Genomic DNA, 25,718 nt, shown 5'->3' with positions numbered 1-25,718 from the left:
CATATTTCTGCTTGTGATTTCTGACATCAGTGCAATAATCATACTGGGGGTTGGATGTTTTTTCTATCAGGCAAAATGCTGGGAAATAAACTGAATTTCTCTTGTGGATTGCCAGAATAAGCCTTCATAAAGCCCTGTCATCAGTAAAAGATTTCGTTTTCTTAAGTATATAGCCACAGCCATGAAGTGGAAAATAGAGATGATAAATGTAGGCCATGTAGTTCCATCATTACATGCAATATCATGTATAATATTGGGTCAAATTTTAAAAATATTTTCAAATAGTTTATGCATACCCATGTGGCTTGAGGCAAAAGCTCAATATATTAGCTATTTAGGGGTAAAGGCAAATGCCCATCTTTAAATGCTTGTAGTAGTCAATCAGTGATTGCTAGAGGTACCGTGTTTCCCTGAAAATAAGACAGGGTCTTATATTTATTTTTCCTCAAGAAGACACCCTAGGACTTATTTTTAGGGCATGTGTTATTTTTTTTTAAGTACGGTACAACAATATACATTTATTCAAATATAGTTAAGTTGTCTTCTTCTGGAACATCAGCATAGTAAAATGGCAGCCACAGCTTTCTTTCTTGCCCCTGGGGACACACAATACCTAAAGCAGAGCATCCCGCTCCTCACTTCACCGAGGAAACTTTCCCCTCAAAGCCTCAGCTTATAGCACCCACAGGATGGCCAGGACCTGACAGGGGGAGCCAACCTTGTTGGTGAGGCTGCCCGCACCTTTCCAGTCACCTCTGGGATAGTAGCTGTCATGATGGGGCACATGAGAAGGGCTGCTCCTTTTCTTTACCACTCTGTGAGGAAATGCATGGGTTGTGCAGATACGCTGCGTAGCCATGCTCATCACTAGGTCTTATTTTGGGGGTTGGGCTTATATTGCACAAATGCTTAGAAATCCTGCTAGGGCTTATTTTATGGGTAGGTCTTATTTTGGGGGAAACATGGTATATCTGTATTTGTCTTTCCAATAAGAATATTGAAGAACATGGATTGATTAATATTATTTTAATAGTAGATGCAGTCACTCAGATACCTAATCCTTAAGTTAGTGAGTTGTGTTTATTCATGATCAATGAGACCCTAGAGGATCAAACTTAAAATTAAAGATTCAACTAAATCTTTTTATTCATTTCTAAGAATCTAGTACATTACCCTGCCCATAGGCAATCAATAAATATATGTCAATTAATTAGCTTTGTTTTTGCTAAAATCGATTTCCTATAATTCCTGAAGAACCAGGCTTTATTCAAAGAGAACAACATGTAGGAATCATTTTACCAATAATCGGGACTTGAGCTCAAAGTGCACAGGGATCACCTATGAAATGCCATCATTTCTGATAAGCTTCAGCAGGGGTCATTAAATATAAGCGATTATTTTATTCAATGCTATCAGTCTGGTTGAAAAAGGCCTTAACAATGTCCATAGCTGGCACTTTGTTCCTTTCTGTGTGTAGCATTTTCCTGACTAAGATGTCCCACAATGTTCCGAAATTAGGATCTCCCAGTTTTTTATGTTTTCCTGGACATTGTGTCTATTTTCCAAGGTTCAGAGGAGTCTGACTGTCATTATAGTACCTACATGGAGGATTGAAAAGGAGCTTGTGTCCCCCTGCTTTTCTGCCATGTTTAACCCACCAGCATTAAGCTAGTGACCTACTAGCATCTGCCAGAAGATTTGTTAGTGTTAAACCCATATGCTTCTGGTGACTGGCAATGTGGAATAGCGATTCCAAGTCTTACCATTCACTGGCTATCACAAGAACCTCAAGGAGCTATGCTCTACTCCTCCAACAAGTTCAGTAGAACTCCTTGCCAACCAAGAGATAGTGCCACAGGATGGTTATTTGCTGTTGCTGTCAGCTCTGAGAAGCCACTGCAGCCTAAAGAAAGTCTTCTTGGAATACTTCCCAAGGCAATTCTGCTATTCCACCCCCCCAACACCTATGGGATTTACATATGATATTCCATCCTGTTCCCTAGGATAATGTATGTAAAGCCCTGTACACATTACTGACGTGCTGTAAGTGTTGAGTAAATGTTAGCCATTTCTATTATCAAATATCCATTATTATGACTGAGCCTCTCTAGTGGTCCTCAAAATAAAATTGCTGTTACACTCAGGCCTAGGGTGTTCTTCCTAAACAGTAGCTCCTTCCTTGACCAGGTATTCATGTATTCTCAAAGTTCCCATAGTGCACTATGATTAATCCTACTTCAGTACCCATCTTGCCAAACATTACTTGCACATTTATCTTTTCTGTTTCTTTAACCAGACTATAAATTCTGAAAGGGCAAGAATTAGCTACCACTTGTTCACTGCTACAGCCCTAGTACTTAGCGTAGTGTCAGAACTTTTCATGCATGTAGTAGGAGTTCAATAAGTGTTTGTGGAATGAATGAATGAAGTGTCCTAGTATCACAAGTACTGAATGACTCCTACAGAGAGTGATGCCCCTCAAAAAAAGTGTGCATAGGGTTAGCATAATTAATATATGTGCTATGAATACATGCAAAGCATTAATATCAGAAGTTATGCTCCAAACTCTAACCTCAGATTGGATGCAACATAATGATAAGATTTTGACATTAATTAAAAAGTCTTTGAATGTATAATAAATAATTATCCTTTCACTATTATTTAATATCATTGCTGATTGGCTAAAATCAGATTAGAGTGGCAGCCTCTAAAAGGCATTTTTCCTTTCAAGTAACTCATCCACATACATCAACCTTGGTAGCTCCTCCTTAGTATATCTTAACCCTCTCTCACTTTTCACTTCTTCCACCTGTTAATCAGTTAGCAAGATCCTGAATAAATATTTCTTACTTTTTAAATCTTTACTGCATCTGCCACTTTCAAGATAGCTTCCTATAGTGTATATATTTTTATCTGTCCATCCATCCAAACATTCATTCTATCAACAATAATCCATTGATTGCCTGATACTTGCCAAAAATAGCCTCTGCCTTCTCTGAGCTTATTGTCAAATGGAGGAAACAGACACTGAACTAATTACAATCTAGTGCTAATTACAATCTAGTGATTACTTCTTCTTACCAACATCTGACCACTCCCAAATGAAGGCTACCAGGCATAGATTACTGTTTCAGAGCAATAATTTGACAATATTTTAGATGAGGATATTAACAAAATGAGAAAAATGTAGGAATTGGGATGTAGACAAGAAGAAGGTGCTCTAGAATGAAATGCATTTTTAGGATGTCACTATCAGAATTTAAGCTCTTTGCCTTACAATAGAGAAGCAGCCTCACTCCTGAAAAGCTGAGAAAGAGCAGAGAAGTAGAAGAGCACTTGCAGAGAAATCCCCTGGGGATTTTCTTAGCCTGATATTTAGAAACTATTGTTTAAATTCTTCAGGGTGGAGTATTCTAACCTATGCTCTAAGGACAACTGATGAAGGCTAGAAAGAAAAATAGGCTTTACCAAAAAAAAAAAAAAAAAAAAGAGTTCATAGTATTTCAGTTCCTGCCACATTCCATTTTGAGAACTAAGAGCCTAAATCATCCACTCTGAAGCAGATTTGATGCTGACTGCAGGTAGTAATTGATTGTCAGTGCTGCTGTGGTTTATGCATGGAGTTGGGGCAGCCATCATGGTCCTGTTTTATTTAGGCACAAAGTAATTGTGTTTTATATGAATGCAAACATCTTAAAATATGCTATTCATTCTTGGATTTATAAACATCTGCTTTAGAAAATTCAGTCCCTGATTATGGACTGGGCAGCCCTTTATAAATCTTAACCTGTTTTAACCTCCCAAAAAGACGATGAAGAAATTACTATTATTTTTCCCATTTTAAAGATAAGGAAACTGAGTCACAGAGGTAACATTACTTACCCGGAGTTACTCAGTTAGACTGACCTGGGTTCTAATTATTGCTCTGCTACTTTCTGTCTTTAAAACCTGTTCTCTTAAATGGTATGCAAAGTGCCTTAATAAAGAGCATAAAGTGAAAAATGAAAGAATGTCTAGCACAACAGTCTGGGAAGCTATTTGCCATTAACCTTTAGTTAGGATTATTTTAAAGGCATGCAGTTGCCCTTCTCTACTTGTCTTTTTCCCATTGTGCCAAAATCAGCGTGCCAATATGGTTGATTGCAGTGGGCATATCTTAAAAACCAGTTTCCATGAAAATAGCTACTAAAGGGCCTAATGTGCTTGTTGGCTTACTCTTATGGGTCTAGTATCAAGTCCATTAGTTTGTATCCAAAAGACACTATCTTGCAGGGAATACAGCCAAACCTCTTCATTACACTTAGATCAGGGCCCTGAACCTCTGCTCCTGACTAAACCATCCCAGGCATTTGGTTGGATAAAGTTAACTTCTGAGTCCACTTATTAGCAAGCCAATTTGTGATGGAGTCCTGATGTATACTCACTTGCCTCATGTAGCCATGGCTGGCCAGTGAGTGGAATAACTGTACATTTTGCATTTACTGCTATTGATGAATGTTTATTTGTATAAAGTGTAATTCACAATTTAAACCATTCTTTTCCTTTATTCTTCACTATGCTTTTCAAATTATTCCCTTCTCTAGACAACATTGGAAGCATGACACTGAATGATTTTTCTATCTCATTGTACTTAATTAGCAAGTATGGCACTTATTTCTTATTTAACACCTCTCTTTCTAAAAACATACTTATCTTTGTTTTAGTAAATTGAAGGTAAAATGTGGTCTGAGGCAAAAATAAATGAACCCTTCTAACATTAAAAATGTTCAGTCTGAAATACCTGTGTCCTGCAAGGAGCAATTTAAGTATGAGTGATATCAAGTTTTAAGCCCCCATGTTAAGCTAACCTTCTCTTGATATTTTAATGTTTTAATCTGTAGTGCATTTCAGTTAAATAATCAACATTATAGTATTTTCTTTGATAAGATGTTATTCTTCATTTATTCTTTGATTTAGTACAATGAATTGACATTTCTGATATATTAAGGAGAAGATTTCACTTTAATATATTACTAAGATAAGCCCTTCAAATTTATTAGCCATTAGGATTTGCTGCTTTCAATGATTAATTACCTATTCATACACTTTTCAAAGTATTCTCCTTAGCTATTTCCTTTCATCTTGCCCTGCCTTTTAAATGAATAGCCTTTCATGTTTACCCAAAAAGAGTATTAGTAAAGGTTTATTTTGTTTCTTTGGGTAGAGCTTCTGGTATATAATTATAATGCAGTTCATAACCACAGAGAAAATTAAAGCCCTGATAACTGTACCTCAGTAGGATCCTAAATATTTTATGAAAAGTCTAATTATTTAATAGTTATTCAAAGACCTCAATAATCTGGAATAGTTTGTCCCTTCAACCTACCAAGCCCCCAGAGTTCATCCATCCTTTCATTTAGTAAATTTTTATGGCATGAATACAGAGTACCAGACAGACACTGTTTCAAATGTTAGAAGACAGTGATGAACAAAATATAATCTCCATCCACATGGAATTTATGTTCTAGAGGGGGTAGATAGACATTAGACAAACAAATTAATATATAATTTTCTTTAGAGAATAAATAAGAAGGGTTGGGGGGATAGGGATTGCTGAGAGATAAGGATTTCTCTTTCATATGGGATGGTCAGAGAAAGTTTCTCTGCTAAGGTGCCACTAGAAGGATATCTGGAGAAAAATATTCCAGGCAGAGGTATCAATAAGTTGAAAGACCCAGAGGTGGGAATATGCATGGCATGCTCAAGGGAGAAACTAGGAAGCCAGTGTGACTGATAGAAAGAAAAAAAGAATGATACATGAGAACAGAGAAATAGCAGGGGTAAGATCACATATGATTTTGTAGGCCAAGGCAAGCACTTTGGCTTTGACTTTGAGTGAGATGGGAAGCCATTAGAAAGTGTAGAGGAATGCATGATATGCCTTATTGTAAATTAATATTTTACTACAAGTATGGCTTATATGGTACTAGTGGCCAACTAACACAGTCAGTTAGGGAATGCTATCAAGGAGTCCACAGTCCCGCCACCCATGCACCCCATGTAGTCTCATTGACTTTGCTTTGTTCTGCATCCACAGAATAAACCACAAATTTTAACCAAACATCATGGGCAGGCGTCCTCAAACTACGGCCTGCGGGCCACATGCGGATGTTTTTGCCCATTTGTTTTTTTACTTCAAAATAAGATATGTACAGTGTGCATAGGAATTTGTTCATAGTTTTTTTTTAAACTATAGTCCAGCCCTCCAACAGTCTGAGGGACAGTGAACTGCCCACCCCCCCCCCCCGTTTAAAAAGTTTGAGGACCCATGATCATGGGTATTTGTTCTGTGGGTCACAATGAAACTGGCAAGAAAGTATAATTAGCTCAGGCCATCTCATCCATACTCCAAAAAGAAAATAATGAGTACATTCATTTAACTCAGCTATCAGCAGTGCAGCAAAAACAACTCCCACTGAAGTGAGTCAGGAGCATCTTCATAAACCAAGGCAAGCATATTATGCCTTAAACGATGGCTCAGTGGCCTCAAGGAAGTGAAGTACCTAATTTACTACCAGGCTGTGACTCAGGCTCAGGGAAAATTGAACCTATTATTGCTTACTTAAAATACAGTAAGCAACTGTGGGTAAACACTGAGACTCTTTAGAAGAATAGAGAGGTAGTGTTACTGAGAAAAAAATACGTAATCTGCAGTCATTCTCACCACGTGTGCATAGTACTTCTGTCCTCCACTGACTGTTGTATGTACACCCATCTTTTCACTTTTTCATTGGAGTTGCACACAGAATTTGGTGTGTTTGGATGGAGTTAAACATCTCAATTCTAGTGGCATCATACCTACTTAATTTTTCTACTCCTGTTTCTTTCTAATGCTAGAAAATTAGCAAAGTTCCTGGCAACTAAGCATAGCCTATGGAGCTTACCCCAGAGCTATGAATTAGCTCTGTTAGTGTTTACTCAAAGTCATTATATTGTCTTTTATCCTGGTTACTTGACTTACACACACCCCCTCACATTCCTTCCTCTTCCAGCTTCTGTAAATATTCCCTCAGAAGATCTGAATTACAGAATGTATAACTTTTGGTAACACCAAAGTGCCTGTCTTTATGGCATGTTATTTCTGGTCTATGTTATTTCTGGTTATTTACTGTGCAGAAAAGTTGATTTTAAAATAGAGCCTTATTGTACCAAATTATAGCTAGAAAGGAGGAATGAGTTCTGGTGTTCTGCAGCACTTTAGGGTGAATATAGTTAGCTATAATTTATTGTTTATTTTCAAAAATTAGAGGAGAGGTTTTTGAATGTTCATAACAGAAACAAATGATAAATGTTTGAGGTGATGGATATGCTAATTACCCTGATTTAATCGCTACACATTGTATGTATCTATTGAAATATCACTCTGTATCCCATAAATATGTACAATTATTACATGTTAACTAAAAATAAAAGAAAAATGGAATTTTATTATCTTGTACTGGCATAGAGTATGCAGTAGGGCTTGTAGTTCACTATGATTAAATTAACTCGTGCTTGGCTAGGCACAGAATATAGGATTTGTATATTCTTATAAGTATTCTCAAGGTGGTAATTTTGGTCATTCTGATGTGATTCTGAAGGATCTGTTTTTAGGTTTCAACATAAGCTATTTCAATTTTAATCTATACCTTGACCTAGGATAGTCATTTTCTTTCTTTCTTTTTTTTTTTTTTGAGTTTGGTATATGCTTAGCTGCTCCTGGTGCTAATGATAACAGAACACTTAATTATAACAGATGAAATTGCCAAACGAATCCTTTTGGAATGTAATAAATGCTCAAGCAGGTTATTCTAGTAGGAAGAGATTCACCCAGTGTAGGGTTATATCTTGCTTTGCCAATGTTGATTGTAGAATTTGGTTTTGGACTAGTCTTCTCACTGTGAGAACACACTTTGAGATATGGCATGACTTCAGGCTGAGGCCTGGGAAGTGCTCTTTGGACAACTGTCTGGGGAAGGCACATGCTGTTCCAATGTGCTAAACACAATTGTCAGAATTTAGTTTAGGAAAACTAGTGGATGTGATAGGCACTCAAGACATCTTTGCTGACTAGAATGAGTAAACTCCCCATAAAATGGCACATGAATAATTGGTCTTCATATGTCAGCCAGAGGTGATGCCACACATTCTGCAAAACAACCAAAATTATATAAAGATATTCAAAGGAATTCTGACTCTCTGAGCATATGATGCATTGTGTGATTCTTTACAAAAATCAGTTCCTTTCAGCAGGGCCAGAACTTCTACCTGCTTTACCTAGAGAACGTATAGAATAGCTTAGGCTCATGTAAAAATATTTTATTTGATGTGTACCAGCACACATAATTGAATGTCTTCCCTCCTTTCCTGAACAATTGGCATTTGAGAGTCCATTAAAGAACAAGTCCATGTCTCCTTTCCCCAATGGTGGGCTTCAAAACAAAGAGAAAATGGATTCATAACAGGACAGGGAGAGGGAAGAATCGTATGTTGAATGCACACAACACCCCCCCAACATAACTTGGGCAGGAAAGGAAAAGGATATACATCTGGTATATCTTGTCTCCCTTATAGTCGTCGCCTTTCTGTCAACTGACTGTTTATTTTAGTTGGAAGTCAGCATTTAACCAGTTCTGCCTGAAGCTGAGTGAGGGAATTTAATTCGGATGACTATATTCTCCCTGAAGTGCTGTATTCTCTTTCTCTTGGAGTAAACAGTATCGTTTGTATCCTCCTGATGTTGAGGGATATAGTAGGCACTATCATACAGTGACATCCAAAATTTATTTTATCTGAGAGGTTAAAGATGAGAAGCAATCCAACTGCTGATGTGATTCATGAATAGATGATTCAACTTATAATGACTTGGTGATAATGATTTATTATATACCAATCACAGTCACTTAGAAGAACCTTTGAGTAAAATCAATGTTACCCCTAAGACTAAATACACATACATTGTGAACATTTAAAGTTTTAGGTCCCTTGATTATCTTTAAGGTAATATATACAGCATATTTTCCAGTATAGATTTTTCATCACCAGCCATCTGGTAAAAATTAGTATGAGATAAATAATTTAGCTTCCTTCTGTTCACATACAGTTTCATTATACTCTTCCTTGATGCTGTGAAAAGTCTTCAGAAATAATCAATTGTAAAGCACGTTTGCATTCCAGCCAAAGCTGAGCCTGGAGGTTTCTGACATGCTGACGTTTGACACTTTTTCTCTGTGTGCTGTGAAAAGAAGAAGTACTGATTATTAGCAAGTGGCCACCAAAGAATTGCATGCCTGGTGGCAGCCTCTGCACAAGCACACTTCCTGCTAGAGCACAGTGTGAGGAATCATGACATGGGACAGCTGGTATATTCACAAACTGCAAGTCATTTTTCAGGACTAAAAAAATAATAGTGCAGAGCATAAGAAAGAAATTTAGGACTAATTAATTACATATTCTCTGTGACCTAGTGATTCTCTTTGTAACCACAGTGAATATCCCAGCCTCTGAAGCACAGTAATTGGTTTGTAGGAGATATTTTTCCATTCATAAGAAAAAATCTCTGCTACTTTTTATCCTCGCCTTATTTCTCCAATCTGGCTTGAGTTGAAGAATCTTATGTTAGAATTGTAGGAGAGCAGGTGCCAGATTGTGGAGGGCCTTGAACGCCCGGCCAGGGAGTTTGGATTTTATCCTGTAGGCAGCAGGGAGCCATTAAAAGATTTTGAGCAGGAGGAATGTAAAAAAATAGGACTTGATTTGGATACATGTTTAGTATAAAAGTGCAATGATAAGATATATTAAGGGAGTGTTACGGTTCTGTTCGCAGCATGAATATAACTGGAGGATTCATCTCTACTAGCTGACTAGTTCAGCTTTTATAGCATGCAAATTTTCAGAGCCAGCTGTAAGAGCCTGATGGTAAAAGAACAAAGTAAGAAGTGATCATGTGAATGTAATTGTAAAGAGGGATTTATTTTAGTGATCAAGGTAATACAGAATCATAATCATTTTAAAGGGTGACTGTAGAATTATTTGTTATTTTGAGTTCTTTGAAACCACCTCTATGCTATATAATTACCTAAAGTTTTAAGTGCTCCCTGCAGGGATAATTTATGCATTTTGCATTCTCATGCAAATATTTTAACAGTCTACACTGTTGAAAATGAAAGTTGAAATTATTTCAAATAGGTGATGGTTATGCAAAGCTTATGAAGTGATAATCATTTTTATATAGTCTCATACTTTATATTACATTACTGCATTGTTGTTTTTTCAACTAGAGTGGTATTTAGGTAACAGATATTTGAAAATTTAAATTGCATGTTTTGATAAAGAACTGTAATTTGCCTATTTCAAAACTTAATGTCAAAAACCCTTTTTAAAATATTAATATAAAATGATGCAGTATTTCAGGAAATACAAAACAAATTTAATTTAAACTAAGCTACTAGAAGCTCAGTTATGAACTGTAGCTAGATACATGGTCTAAACACTCCTAAAGCATTATGTTTTTAGAATTCAGGCTTCACTGCAGTGGTTTTGACATAACCATAATATAAGGTAATAACAATAATAAACAGGTGATGGCAGTTTGGTCATAAATAGGGAACTGTTGTCTTGTTTACTGCAACATAGCTACACCTGGAAACATTATATGTCCCTTATGAAAATGTGATTCACTTTATGATGTGACATGCATATTTAAAATTGTCTTGTTTTAATGAACTTTCACAGGATTTCTTTGCATCAATCCTGAGTTTCTCAAGAGATCTAGATTTCCTTTTTTTTTTTTTCTTCAGTGGTGGATATACATTGTACGTAGGAAAATCTCCAGGAAGAAATAGTTTTACTCCTCTATTTGGTTTCTCTATAGATACTAATTTTACAAAAGAACATAACCTGCCTTGGGTGGCCTTTCGGATTTCACCCCAGCTCTGAATACAGGTGGGAATTTGGACAGGAAACAGAAAGATCTCAAACAAAGGGGAAACATCTTATTTTCCCACCTTCCTCTTTAAACCTTCAGGCTTTCTCAAATCCTACAGGATTATAGAATTGGGAAAAACAAATTATCACTTGTTAAAAAACTTCCTCGGTTTTCATTCTCTGTTGTCTTTCTCTGCTTTGTTTCTCTCTGTTTCTCCCTCTCTTTCCCTCACACATGCATGCACGTGCACACACACACAAGTCTGACTAATTTATACTTCTCCTTATATTTGTTACCCACACCTGTACCTAAAGAGACAGAAGCCTAATTTCAGTAAAGGAGCTCTGGGGTCATCCCCTAAAAACTTCTAGGATAAAGAGAAAGGCACTGGAAAGAAAAAAACCCAAAATGTGCTCAAGTTCAGTCATGAATATTTTGCAATTCAAGAATGAACTTTTCATGGCATGATCTAGGAGAATGTTAAGTGGACAGATTTACATAAGATAAACGGAGAGCTGCTGCCTAGTGAGGTGGAGGAAGAAGTGGCCTGGGGACAGGCTGGCTGGCTTGGCTTCTACTCTGTGTTAAACCTCTTCCTTCTCTCTGTAACTCAGGGTCAGTTAGAACTACTGCATCTTCCGTGTCTTAGAGATCAGGAGCATCTTAGAAATCAGACTGCATTAAAATAAGGGCCTCTTACATGTCAACACCAGCTACCTTAAATTCCAGCTTCCTCTAGAAGAAGCTACTTTCCTGCTCTGGATTTCTTCTCCAGCAGAAAGTATTAAAGCCAGGTTCCAGTGTATTAGCATCTTAGGTTCCATTTCTTAGACTCTAAAAGGAAGGTCTTTAGAGAATAAAAAAGAAAATCTACCAAAATCCATTATAATCATTACCTTTATTATCATCATTATTAAACTGTCCCTAACTTGTCACTTGAATGCCATAACTGTTCAAGCAGTTGTAGAAAACTTTAAAAGTAGGCATTGCTTAAACATAAGGTACGATTAGATTTTTCATTATTGTTGTTATTAGTAACTTACATTGTGAAAGTAGAACTAGCGAAACAGTGGTTTGGAACAAAAGAAGTGCGATAATAATGTTGTACTTTTTGTGGCATAGTAATTAAAATGAGACATATAAATGTCTTCTGGCCCATTAATACTGGATTATTTCACAAATCCCTTTAATATCACGTTCTGCCACTGATACGCATTCTAGTAATTCTAGATTTAGAATCTTAGGATATTTTAAGCCCTAAATCAAAAGCTTATGTATTATTATCCTTGGAAAGGAATCACTACCGAAAGCAATTCTCACACATATAATTAATGTGTGACATTGGCCCCTCACAAATATGGAAAGGTGCTTCTCTTCTTCATTTGTTTTCATTGAGAACCACTAGTTTTCATACCAGTTTCAAATTGAGGGTGGAGTAGAGGGGATACTAAATTTTCTTATATATCACACAAACTGAAAGTTAAGGCAGGGGAAGGGATCTGGTAGTCGTTGAACACTGACACATATGCTAACTGCTTTCTATGCCTTCTGCAGTTCTCCCTATGAGGCACATAATGCTGTTCCCATTTGAGATGCAGGATCAGAGCACATGCAAATTGCCTAAAATCAGAAAACTGGGAAATAGAAGAGTCAGATTTGAACAGATCTCTTCTAACAGGCAAGGCACACAAATAGGAGGGAGGGCTGAACCTCCAGCAGATGTTAGAACTGCATGCTTAGAAGGGAGTTGGCATTACAGCTATTGTCTACAGAGAGACTGCTGTCTGGGTAAAAAGGTTCACTTGCCATTGAGTTTATGAAGAAATGACTTGTTAAGGGCACCTTTCCTGTGGTTTTCTTACCTGTGAGGTGGGGGGGAACTCCCCTTTAAGACCAGTTATTACAGACATGTGCTGTCAAGATTAAAGCAGGTCATTATATTGCAAAGGGGACTGCCACAATGCCTGACACACAGTAACCTCTCAGTAAATAGTAGGTTAGAATGAATTGTACTATTTAGGTCTTAAAGTAATAAATTACTTCCTCCATTCAGAGTTGTGGCAAGTGACTGCTGCTAGCATCCTCTCATTTAGCTGCTTTCAAGGGACAAATTGGAGTAGAAATGTACTCTCTTCATAGACAGATTCTTCTCTTTACCACTTCCTGTCCTGAAAAGTGATTTGCAGTTATAATGTGGCACAATAGTCCAATAGCCCTCTGCAATGTCATTCTCATCCTTGCCTTATGGATGAGGCCTTTGCTCCTTGCCCTATGATACCAGGTTCTATGTTTTGCAGTGGAAAGTATGTATTAGTGACTTCCATTGGAACAGTCACCATTGTCTAGCATTGCCTTCATACCTGTGCAAAAGATAAGAAGTCTCCTTTTAAAGTCTTTGAAGAAGCAGACTTCTGGTTATTGTCAGTGACAGTTTTTCTCAGAGACAGACCCTACCAAATTTAACACAACTGCAATCCAACACAAATTATGATTCTCAAACTTTCCTGAAGTACTAGAACATCCTATGCACCCACCTTCGTATGATTTTATTTTTAATAGGCCTTGCCAGAGCTTTTTAATTATCTAGGAGGAAAAGACCTTTCTCCTTTGCACAATGGTTGATTGGATCTCTTGGAAATTTTTTCAGAGTTCCTAGGCTTTGAATTTTTATTCAAGTGCTTGCAACAGCTACTTAAAAAGATTCAACCTACTAAGCTTGCTCTCCTAATGACAAGTATTTCAGAACTCATTTTCTTGCACAAGAACTTAGATCCCACTCAGAAGTTGTTACAGAGAAGAGCACTGCCACAAATTGGAAAGTTCCATAGTAACAGAGAAAATATATTCAATGGGCGCAGATTAATTCCAGGGATCAGTTAAAAGACAGGAAAGTTTATTTTTTAGAAATTATATCTGATAATTGATTCACCTTTCAAAACACATAGATCAGCTCTGTCATTTAAAAAAGCCAATATACAGAGTTAACACACATAATAGACAAAAAAAAATGTTTAGGGGATTATTCACCTCAGAAAAGTATTCTTCACCTGAAAAAAATATTTTTCCTGCAGATTTCTGTTAAACAGTGAGATCTCTTAGTAAGATTTAAAATATGACTTGATGTTCACACAGTCTCTCTGGAACATATTTTATGTAAAATGAAGTATATCCTCTGCTACCTAATAGGATTGCCTAAACAATCTGTATTCTTCTGGAAGGTTAGGGTCAGACTAACACTGTTTTAGGCCAGTCACACAGTCTGGAGGACATGTGGTCATCCCTCTTCTTTGTCATGGATCTCAACAAGTTACTTCTATTTCAAAATTTATTTGCTGACCAGGTTTAAAGCAGAGTGAGGCCTTTGGATTATGTAATTTTGTATATCGTGACAAAAATAATCCCTCTTAGCTTCTATAAGAGATGCATTGTTTTTGTTTGGTCTTATTATTTTTTATTTCTAGTTTATGCCAGTGTGTTTTATAAAACGAATCACTTTGAAAAAATTGATAGCCTGTATAATCCATTGCATGACACTGCTTTACAGAAATATATGAAAATCCAGAACAAGCCAGCACAGGGGACTAAATAAACTCTGAAGCTAAAATATGGTCATATCTGGGTCCTAATTCTGTTTTCAACAGGCCATTGGTTGACAGGTCCCTTAATATTTTTCTCATTTTTATTTGTGAAGAACTAAGGGGAAAAAGCAATACTGAGCTGGCATATTTTGTGGGGTCAATATAAGGTAGAATAAAATGTCTATGAAATATCTTGAAATATAGAAATGAAACCAAGAAATTTCACTGTAACCATATAAGGAAAAATAGTCCCATGTACATGTTCTTAATAATAATTTGCATTTCTTTAAAAATGCTTACTAATTAGCATGTATACTTTTAAGTCATTTTATGGCATGGTATTTCATGAAGCCCTTTTAAGCACCTCATTTCTTTAGTGCTATGGCTTGAAGTACTGCAGTCATTTCAGCCTGCTGCAGACAAAAATGAAAAATGAAAGGAAGCAAAACAGTCTTCTGGGAGCCAAGCTTGGAGGAGAGCACTAAACACAAAGTGTAATTCATGTGCACTCCTAATTTTTGGCAGAATTTATATTCTTCCATTGTTAATAAAACATATATAGGCAGGCCCTTTCTTTGTAAATTCACTCCATAGTGAAAAAGAACTTTGAGAAGAAAAGCAAATTTATTTCTTTGGCCCTGGTTTTCTGGGCCTGTATTATCAGAAGTAATCCCACATTTCATATTTACGGCGGTTTACAGTTTAGAGCTTCTTTCACATACATCATCTCATGTTGTATGATACAACAACCCAATATGGTCAGCAGAACTGTTAGATGTTTTTTCACCATTTTACAAAAGTCAGGCTAATAGAATTTAATTAAAATGTTTAATTATTTGCAGACCCAAGGACCAAGTGTATAAGTTTCATGCCTGTGTATTAGTTAGCAGGGATCTCTTTATTCTTGTAACTTAAGCATTGCTTTTGTTATTCTCCCTTCTATTCCTCCTTCTCCCCTCCCTCCCTCACTTCCTTCACTTCTTCTCCACCCTTCCTATCCCTCCTTTTCTTCCTTTCCAGTTTTTTAAATTGAATTTTTCTGTAGGCCACTTTCCTCTTTTTATCTCCTACTCTTTCTGTTCTCACAGGCAAATTCTGACCTGTCCATCTCTACTTTAAAACAGCCCTCTATTCATTTGGAAAATGTAGTGCCACATTTAGCCCTTTTTTGGATTTGTACAAGAGAGCTTCCAAGGTCTCTTCATATGATATTCCTTTTTTCATTTATTTGTTGAATCAGATATGTATTGATAATATACTATAAGCCAGACCTTATGGTAGGAGCTGCCCTCAAGTATCTCATAGTCCAGTGGATATTTAAATGAACAAACCATACTCTATCATGAATTAGTAATTTTGCTTAGCTACAGTGCACTAGGTGAGTATTGATTCCCTCTTCCACAACCTCTCCTTTCCTATGCTTTTATCTCAGTAATAACGAAGTTCATTCACATCAAATATATCCTGGGAGAGAACATCAAAGCCCTGAATATAGCAATTAGTCCTGGATTTTGAAATCACCAATGGAGGGGAAGACTGTTTAGAGAATATAGGTGGCTACATTGTCACCCCCATGGGTAGGATTTATGTTTTAAGATTCCATTTATTAATTTTTTTTAAGAGTTGAAAGTTTAATTTTAATCTGTGTATCATTTTCATTAGGTTGGGTACGAACTGATGCACACAAGTCAGACCTGCTTACCTGCTAACTTTAAATCTAGAAAATTAAGTATCATCAGAACATGTCTCAGAATTAAAAGAGTGACCCTTGCTATTGGCAGTAATTGTTAAATTAATTGGATGATCAGCCTACTGAAAATGTGGCTGGAAGAGAGGAGGGGAAGAGAGAGAAGTGGGGGCATAGAAGGGAGAGGTAGATTAGTCAAAATATGTTTACAGGACCTGCTGTTGAAAAGAGGAAATCATGTGTTTCTAGGTTCACTATCAAACGTTTCTTTAAATGCTTGCTCATATATCTATAAACTATGTTTGTTTTGTGTTTTATGATGGCTGCTTTAAAAAATGTTACATGTGGATAAAATAAAATATATTGAGAAACATTAACCTGTACCAGGATGTGTACACTTGGCATGACATGCACATATATGAAAGGTTATACTTAAAATACAATACCATTATCACAGACTTTGTTCGACAGTCTTGGGACTTAATGGTACCATTTTATATATGAACAACCTCATAAGATTCTGTTGCTTATCTTGATCCAAGGGAATCAGTGCAGCCCGTTTGAAAAATATTTTTCAGAGAAATGTGTTAAAAGGAAACATTTACAGTCTATATGACAATCCTCAAAGCTTCTTATCCTGCTGAGATACAGACTCAAATGAAATACTGCCACCCTATCAATGGTACCATAGCTTAAAATGCACAAGCAGGAAAAAAAAGGTATGAAAAACCCATTATGAAGGCCTACATTTGCCAAATTACTTATATTAATCAGGAAGGCATTTAGTCTTGGTGTGTATATTTTGGTATTGGAGATGTGTTTAAGACATTTACTTAAACAATATACAGATATTGTTTATGTCAATATGCATTTTTATCACTGACATAAATGATACACAGATATATTACATTTTAGCTCTCATCTTTTTCTTTATGGCTACTGAGGATGTAGCTATACATCTTCTGTTGACTGACATGGCCTTTACTTGGCTCCCTTCAGGGAAGCCATCATGCCAGATCACACTTATTCTGACCTGGCTTCAGCTATGGGAGGCCAGAGGTACTGCACTGTGTCCACACCACCCTCAGAGTCACAGGCAACCCAGAGCACTATTGCTTCTTGTGACTGTAACAGAGAGTAGCAATTTACAGTGGCCCCAAGCCCTTTGTTATGGGGCAAAGATGTTCTCTGGAACACCATTGGATCTTGGGGTTATTTGCATATATTCAGCATTACTTCTTGTGCGAATGCCTTCTTTGCTTGCCTTTCAAAGTCTATGTGGAGGTCTAATAGGCCCTGATAAGGGCAGCTGACAATTGATATCTCTGACTGTAAGAATTCCCCAATATAGTTCTATTGAGGTGATGTTTAGGGTCCCGAATGTTTTCTTCTTGTCAGTGATATTGCAGCCTCCAAAGAATTATTTTCTCCTTAATTGTGTGAGTAAATTAGAAATTAGTAAAAAGAGGTATTAGATTTTGCTCCTGGATCCACTTGTTCTCTAAATGTAGATTCCCCATTCCTTACCAAAACTATGAATGATCATTATAACTAACTAGTATGGATTCTTTTTTTTCTTTTTTTTTTTTTTTTTTGAGGCAGAGTCTCACTTTGTTGCCTAGGCTAGAGTGAGTGCTGTGGCATCAGCCTCGCTCACAGCAATCTCAATCTCCTGGGCTCAAGCAATCATCCTGCCTCAGCCTCCACATGTGCCACCATGCCCGGCTAATTTTTTCTATATATATTAGCTGGCCAATTAATTTATTTCTATTTATAGTAGAGATGGGGTCTCGCTCTTGCTCAGGTTGGTTTTGAACTCCTGAGCTCAAACGATCCGCCCGCCTCGGCCTCCCAGAGAGCTAGGATTACAGGCGTGAGCCACCGCACCTGGCCTTAGTATGGATTCTTTAGATAAAAGGTTTAATATTCACTGAGGAGAAAGAAACATTGAACTTAAAGGGGAATAGAGATGAGTATACAGAGGAAAGATAATAGAGACAGGTTGATTATTTCATGAACCAAAAAGATGTTATTTCTCTGAAAATATCTAAATGTGTAAGAAAAGTAAACAACTTATAAGAGAAATGAATGCATAAAAGTTTATATGATATAAAATATCTTTTGTACTCAGGCCAAGTAATTTCTTAGTGACTATGCAAGGAATACATGACATTTTTTTCATTCATTCATTCATTATAATAGCCAATATTTATCTACTGCCTATTAAGTCCAGACAACAGTGATTAATGCCTTCATTTAGTGCTTCCTATTTGTCAAGACCGCCATGGTACCTTCTTCCAGAGCATTAGTGAGCATCTCCAGATCAATCAAAGTAGGTTGGTTTCTTGGCATATGTCTACCTGATCTCCTCTGAATAGGGCTTTCCTGCATTGGGATAAATCGAATTTCTATTATTTATATGAATCACTACTGAGAGATAGGGAGATGCAACTGGACTTCTGCCCCTTTTGGTGGGCCTTCCTGTTAGGTGCAATTCTCATGTTTTCCCACATTTGATAAAAACCAAGCCTTTTCTACCTACTCATTCCAATACTGGATAAAATGACAGTGTCACACACAGAGAACAGAACACTCCTTTGGTTGCTTCAACATTCTTTTTTTGGCCTCATTTTTCTCCCTCTCTACTGAGCTTTTGAGTCCAAATTTAGTGGTGATGACTAAGAAATTGCCAGGATGTGACAGAGCATTCAGTTCATTGAGTCCTTCCTTGCTATTTTCCCATAGTTGTAACAATTGCCAAGTTTTTTCCTCTAATGTTGTAGGTGCCATGTTATTCTTAGCAGATATTAAAAGCACATTTGCAGGATCTGTCCATACAATGACAGCCTCCTTTTACATACAGCTGATTTTATGGTGTGGTATTAAGGAAATTCCCTATAGACTTTTTACTAGTTGATACTTCTGTGTCCTGGAATTTACAATATTTAAATCTGGCTCTCAGAAATTCAAATTCTATAGAAAATAATTGCATGGTGCGCCATGTGCTAGGCAATATGACTCGTCATTTTTGAGAGTGGGGAGGTAGATTGGGAAATAAATAAGATAGGTTCCTTGCCATCTGGAGCTAATCATGCACATGTATGCATCACACACAGGGCCATGCTAGAGATGCAGATAGAGTTTACGGGAGCACAGATATGAGCATAATCAGTTATGATTGGGAGATGCTATACATGATTCCAAAAACAGTTATATTTGAGCTGCGTCTTGAGGGTTGAGAAGAAAGCCAGTACGTAGCGAAATAGAGGAATGACATTCTAAACAAAAGAAATGAGTTGCATCTGTGAAGGCATAAAGGCACACACAGTTCTGTGGTAGAGAATAACACTGGAAGGCATGGTAGTAACTGAATTATGGAGAATTGTTTTTTTATTTCAGCATATTATGGGGGTACAAATGTTTAGGTTATGTGTGTTGCCTTTCCACCCTCCCCTGCTGGAGTCAGAGCTTCAAGTGTGTCCATCCCCCAGATGGTGCCCATCACACTCATTATGTACGTATGTACCCATCCCCTCCTCCCCCCTCCCATCTGCTCGACACTCGATAAATGTTATTCCTATATGTCCACTTAGGTGTTGATCAGTTAATACCAATTTGCTGGTGAGTACATGTGGTGCTTATTTTTTTAACTGCCACATCAAGTTGTTTGTTGTTTTAAGGTGAAATCCTCAAAAGTTTCCAAAGAAGGGAACTTGGCTTTAGGAAGGTAAACTTGCCAACAGAAGAGTAGAGACTAGTTAGGTTATTACAGCAGTCCAGTGAAGAGGTAATAAGGTCACAAATACAACAGTAACAATGGGAATGGAAGGTGAAGGTCATGGATCATGGACTAGAAAACATGTGGATAAATGAACTAAAGGTCTTATGAAGATTTAAGTGTGAGCAACTGCCAGGATGATGAACTTCAATTACTGAGACAAGGAACACAAGAGAAGAGGAAGTGTAACTCTATGCTTCAAATATTATTCTTCCCTTTTTTCTATATTGAAAGTGTCAGCTAAAATATCACCCTCTCTGTAAATCCCTCCACAGTCCCCCAGTCTGGCTTTTTCTGTTCTCATACAACACTTCTTTTATTATTATTATTATTATTTTATACATTGGTACATATTTATAGGATACATGTGAAATGTTGTTACATACATAGACTTATAATGATCAAGTCAGGGTATTTGGGGTCTCTATCACTTGAATATTAATCATTTCTATTTGTTGGGTACATTTTAAGTCCTCTCTTTTAGCTATTTTGAAAAATACAATATATTGTTATTTACTAGTCACACTCTTCTGCTATAAAACATTAGAACTTCTTCCTTCTATAATATGTATTATTCACCAGATTTCTGACCCTTTATGAAAAGAAAATTTGTTATGCAAGGATGAAGGTGTTTTTTTTTTGTTTTTGTTTTGTCCAAATGGTGATTTAATTTCCAAAGAATTTCAGAAATATTCTATGCAGTTGCCCTCATCACTAGAGGAAATGTGGAGATTTTTAGTCAAATTTCTTTGTACTTTCTTGGCTTTCCCTATGTTGAGAAATCCTACAAAGAGGAGTTTTCACAGTCCATAAATAGAACACTTTGGTTCCTAACATGTGACAGTTGCCTTAGAAGTACATTTCTCCTCGAGTAGGTTGAGTCCTATGAGGATCTTTCAAGTGTGCCTCTAGGCTGAAATAACCCCAAAAGACAAACCAATCTGGGCATTCTGGAGGCCAATAAGGGGAAATCAGGCAGATTACTGGGTGAAATTGGGTTTGTGGACTCACAGAAAAAAGGAAAGAAAATTGCTTGAATGCTTAACTTTAAGACAAAAGCTGCCTCTCTTGAGGAATGTGTCCCTGTTTGCTGAAATGATTCTGAGAGTCCTTCAGATGTTGTTGCGCAGGTGGTGTGCATTGCTTAGAATGATATCAAATACAAAAATGAGGGAAGGTAAGACCATAAAGACATTTTTTAAAAAGACTGGTGTCCCAGAAAGTTTGCAGTATTTTTACATTTTTTTTCTTTGGTGATATTATTAAAAGTTATTCCTGATAATATCTCAGCAAATTAGCAAAAATCTGATAGCTTCATTCGTGATTCCATCACATGTAGCTCACTTACCATTTTCCACATTATCTTCCTTTTGCTACTTTGCTACTCTATGGATTACTTATAAATTAAAATCTACTGTTCATTTCATTTGGGTTAGAAATGGTCATTTTTCATGGCTGTTTATTGCACAAACACACAAATTTAAAAGGAGGGGTTGTTTTCCCCCCTGAAATGGTCTGTTAGGTCAGGAACCCTTCATTTGAATGGCCCAGTCCAAAAAAATACGTGGCCAAATACATGGCATAAAACCACATTTCAGGATTCAAAGTCCCTGGGTGGCTGCTTTCTCATGTATGCTTGTAGAATTACTGTAAATTTCTTGCCTCTATATTGATTTGCTTGTAAATATTACTGTAAGGTAGGGAGGGGGTGAGGGGGAATTTTTTTCTTTTTTATGTCAAGGTCCAATGATCTAAAAAATATCAATTTGGTTTAGCTTAAAGTAAAAGGTAGCCTTTGTTTGTAGCATCCTTTTAGATATATAGGCAGCAGGCATTGTAACACAGGTTTCAGCCTAGGGTAATTGACAACCATTGTTGTCAACCATAGTGTATAATAACTCAAAAATCCATGAAAATTAAGTACAAGGACTGAATGTTTATTTTTCTCTTATTTAATCCCAAAGGGAACAAAGCTCTGTGTGATAGCTTTATGCTTGTCTTTTCAGTCCTTGGCTCTTGCATTTGTCCAATATATAGCACTTATGTGGCCAGCTCTAATATTCCCATTACCTATTACAAAGAGAGCTAATCATTGATCAGTAGCACTTTCACTTAGTGCTTTTTCTCTAAAGCATCATATGAAATGTTATATATAGTCTGTTGGTTTCCAATGATAATAGTTTATAACTATTAAAATATAGCACCCATCATACAAGCTTTAACAAAGTGTATCCTAAACTTCTGAAAGGTAATACCAGATAACTGGATGATTCTGTATGAAATTCATGGCTATAAACATTGAGCTTCTGTTTATTTACTTTTGTTGCAGGAACATTTCACACCTGAGTGCAAATTCAAAGAATCAGTGTTTGAAAATTATTACGTGACATATTCATCAATGATATACCGTCAGCAGCAGTCAGGCCGAGGGTGGTATCTGGGTCTGAACAAAGAAGGAGAGATCATGAAAGGCAACCACGTGAAGAAGAACAAGCCTGCAGCCCATTTTCTGCCCAAACCACTGAAAGGTAAATTTGATGTTTTAGGAACTATGGATTATGGTACTAAAAACACTAATTTAAACCAATCCTTTATCATCACACTTTTGAAAGTGGAACATAGTTCTTCCACATTAAGGAATCTATACCAAAATTTACAAACATTTTATAACATTCAAAAATATCTAATCTCCTGATTTTAATTTTTCCATAGTGCATCTACATATAGTAACACCTTACTTAGGTGGAAGTAGCTCAATTGCTAACTCAGGACAGCCAAGAACCTCAAATTATGCTAAAATGGTCCCTCGGCAGAGACATAAATGTTAAAATATGTGTATACTTAACACTTAGCAGAAAGCTCCTTTCGGTCTCTCTAAGGGCCCAACAATATTATTTCAACAATTTTCAGCCATAGTTTTGTTTTCTAGTCATTATTAGCAGATTAATAGCAAATTAAAAAGCATAAGGGATAGGAATAAGTCATGGAAGATAGGGATATTAGAAGTAGTGGTACCTTCAGGCACACACAAGTACATAACCTGTTCAAGATACCTGGTTAATAAAAAGTGAAGCTGGGCCTTGGGTCCAGGTACTCTGGCTGAGAATGTGGTATGAAACACAGTGCTATGCTGATGTGAGCTAGGCAGTCTGCCTCTACTCTAAAACCCTATGCTAACCCCAGGCTGGTAACCTCTTTGACGTATTTCTCTGCTCTGCTTTGCTGGCATTTTTCTGTCTCTTCTCTACCATGTCTCACTAAATATGGATAAGAGTACTTATGTCATAAGATTCTTACATGGATTAAATGAGATAATACATACGAAGAACAGTATCTAACGTTATAAGTGCTGCATGTGTATAAACTAGTATTTTTATTTCCAGCACAACAATAATTTTTACCATTTATTGCACCAAGAATTTGCTAATACTTAACCTCTTAGAGAGGTTCATTTTAAAGTGTGACAGAAATCAGTGTTTGGCTTGCACAGTTTGCTGTAGATCATATTTAAACTTCTAAGAGCTTTATTAAATGCATTTTTCATTAACCCTCTGGTATATAACCATAAGTGATAGAAGCTAGGCATTAAAATTCTTTACACACTATTGTACCAAGACTTAATCTAATCCATCCACTCAACCGAGTCCTTGAAAACAGCATTTTTCATGTTTGGCTTAGGGCACAGAAGCCTAGTAGTAACCAGAAGAAAAGTTGAGGACCCAGTGTGGTATGCCCATTTTTTTTTTCTTGCCCAATTTCCTTTATTCTGTTTTAGTTTTTTTTTACTTGACAAAAATTATATATATATATATATATATATATATATATATATACCTATCATGGGCAAGATATTTTGAAATACACACACACATACATTGTGGAATGGCTAAATCAAGCCATTAACATATGTGCTGCCTCATAGACTTAAGATTTTTGTGGTGAGAACACTTAAAACCTCTTCTTAGCAATTTTCAAGAATACAATACATTGGTGTGCCCATTTAAAGGCCTTTTACACCATTTTTATGTGCTTTTCAGTGGCCATGTACAAGGAGCCGTCACTGCACGATCTCACGGAGTTCTCCCGATCTGGAAGTGGGACCCCAACCAAGAGCAGAAGCGTCTCTGGCATGCTGAATGGAGGCAAATCCATGAGCCACAATGAATCAACGTAGCCAGTGAGGGCAAAACAAGGGCTCTGTAACAGAACCTTACCTCCAGGTGCTGTTGAATTCTTCTAGCAGTCCTTCACCTAACAGTTCAAATTTGTCAGTGACATTTACCAAACAAACAGGCAGAGTTCACTATTCTATCTGCCATTAGACTTTATCATACATACTAAAGCCCCATAATTTAGATTGCGCTTGTGCAAAAGAATGCCAAACATTATCAGTGAACTAAATCTGGGAGAAGGACTGCCAAATTTTCTCATGATCTCACCTGTACTTTGGAGATGACAAACCAAAAATATTTCACAGTACTAATACTGATCAGAATTTACTCTCCAACCAAGAAAATTTAAAAGACCACAATTATTCTCCAAAAACAAAAAAAAAAAAAGAAAACAAAACAAAACAAAATTAACTGCTTAAATGTTTTGTAGGAGCAAACAAAATTATGTGAACTGTGTTGTTTTCTTGGCTTAATGTTTTCTATCTACGCTTGATTCAAATGTACTCTTTACTTCGGTATAGTGCAACTTTATTGATTTCTGAAATTCAATGGTTCTATTGACTCTGTGTCACCCAAATCAACCAAATTCAGGGTTGAATCTGAATTGGCATCTCAGGCTCAAAGTAACAGTGTTCTTGTGATTTTAGCAATTTCTTTTTTTTTTTTTTTTAGGTTTATAGTATTCTGGTCAAGTTCTTGTGCTATACTTTGTGCATAGAAATTAAGTTATATTGTCAACCCCAGTCAGTAAAGATAACTTAAAAAATGATTACCCTCAAGTGTAGAATTCTCTTAATTCCATTTGTGTATCATGTTAAAATGTTATTGTGGCTTCTTGTGTAAAGACAAGAACTGTGGAACTGTGATATTGTCTTTTGTGTTGCTAAAATAAGAAGTGTCTTATCTGTATATGTATGAGTCCTCCTGTCATTGTATTTGGCACGTGAATATTGTGTACAAGGAAATGTTAAGACTGGTTCCCCCTAAACAACATATATTATACTTGCTACTGGAAAAGTGTTTAAGACTTAGCTAGGTTACCATTTAGATCTTCATATCTGTTGCATGGAAGAAAGTTGGAATCTTGGCATAGAGTTGCATGATATGTAAGATTTTGTGCTTTAATATTTGTTAAAATCTGTGTTCCAAAAGTGAACATAGCATGTACAGGCAGTTTACTGTCCTGTGCACCAAAAGTAAAATGAAAGTTGTTTAATATTTGTTGTTGTATACCCAAATACGCACCGAATAAACTCTTTATATTCATTCAAAGAAAAATCCTCCAACATGTATTTATTGAGCGTCCATCATGTGCCATTAGCTATAGTAGAAACCGTAATTAAATACCGAATAATGTAGATAAAGTCACCCTACTTGGATAATCTACAGTCTAGAAATTCAGATTAACATGAACAGCCTTTAAGGTGTGTTTATCATACTAGTTACTGTACTTCGACTTAAGATTGCTACAGAGGAATTCTCATTCCCATTCAGTGACTAAATTGTACAAATGACACTTAAGTTCTAGCATTCTCTCTGCCATTCATAGTATCATTTC

The 25,718-nt window shown here is 36.5% G+C and overlaps 1 protein-coding gene across 5 annotated transcripts in view; it reads left to right on the top strand.

The window, feature by feature from the left end:
- Nucleotides 1-25,438, top strand: part of FGF13 (fibroblast growth factor 13) — a 538,338-nt gene extending 512,900 nt beyond the window's left edge. For all 5 annotated transcript variants that reach the window (XM_012782494.2, XM_012782498.2, XM_012782493.2 and 2 more), the window contains 2 exons: nucleotides 22,318-22,516; nucleotides 24,026-25,438. In XM_012782494.2, coding sequence (XP_012637948.1) covers nucleotides 22,318-22,516; nucleotides 24,026-24,162 — 336 coding nt within the window. In that variant the 3' untranslated portion in view covers nucleotides 24,163-25,438. The remainder of the gene's footprint in view (nucleotides 1-22,317; nucleotides 22,517-24,025) is intronic.
- Nucleotides 25,439-25,718: the final 280 nt, after the last annotated feature.

The sequence above is a fragment of the Microcebus murinus genome, chromosome X (genome assembly GCF_040939455.1).
Source record: "Microcebus murinus isolate Inina chromosome X, M.murinus_Inina_mat1.0, whole genome shotgun sequence".
NCBI lineage: Eukaryota > Metazoa > Chordata > Mammalia > Primates > Cheirogaleidae > Microcebus > Microcebus murinus.
The sequence above is the reverse complement of the archived record's forward strand: the minus strand, read 5'-3'. Positions and strand labels throughout refer to the sequence as shown.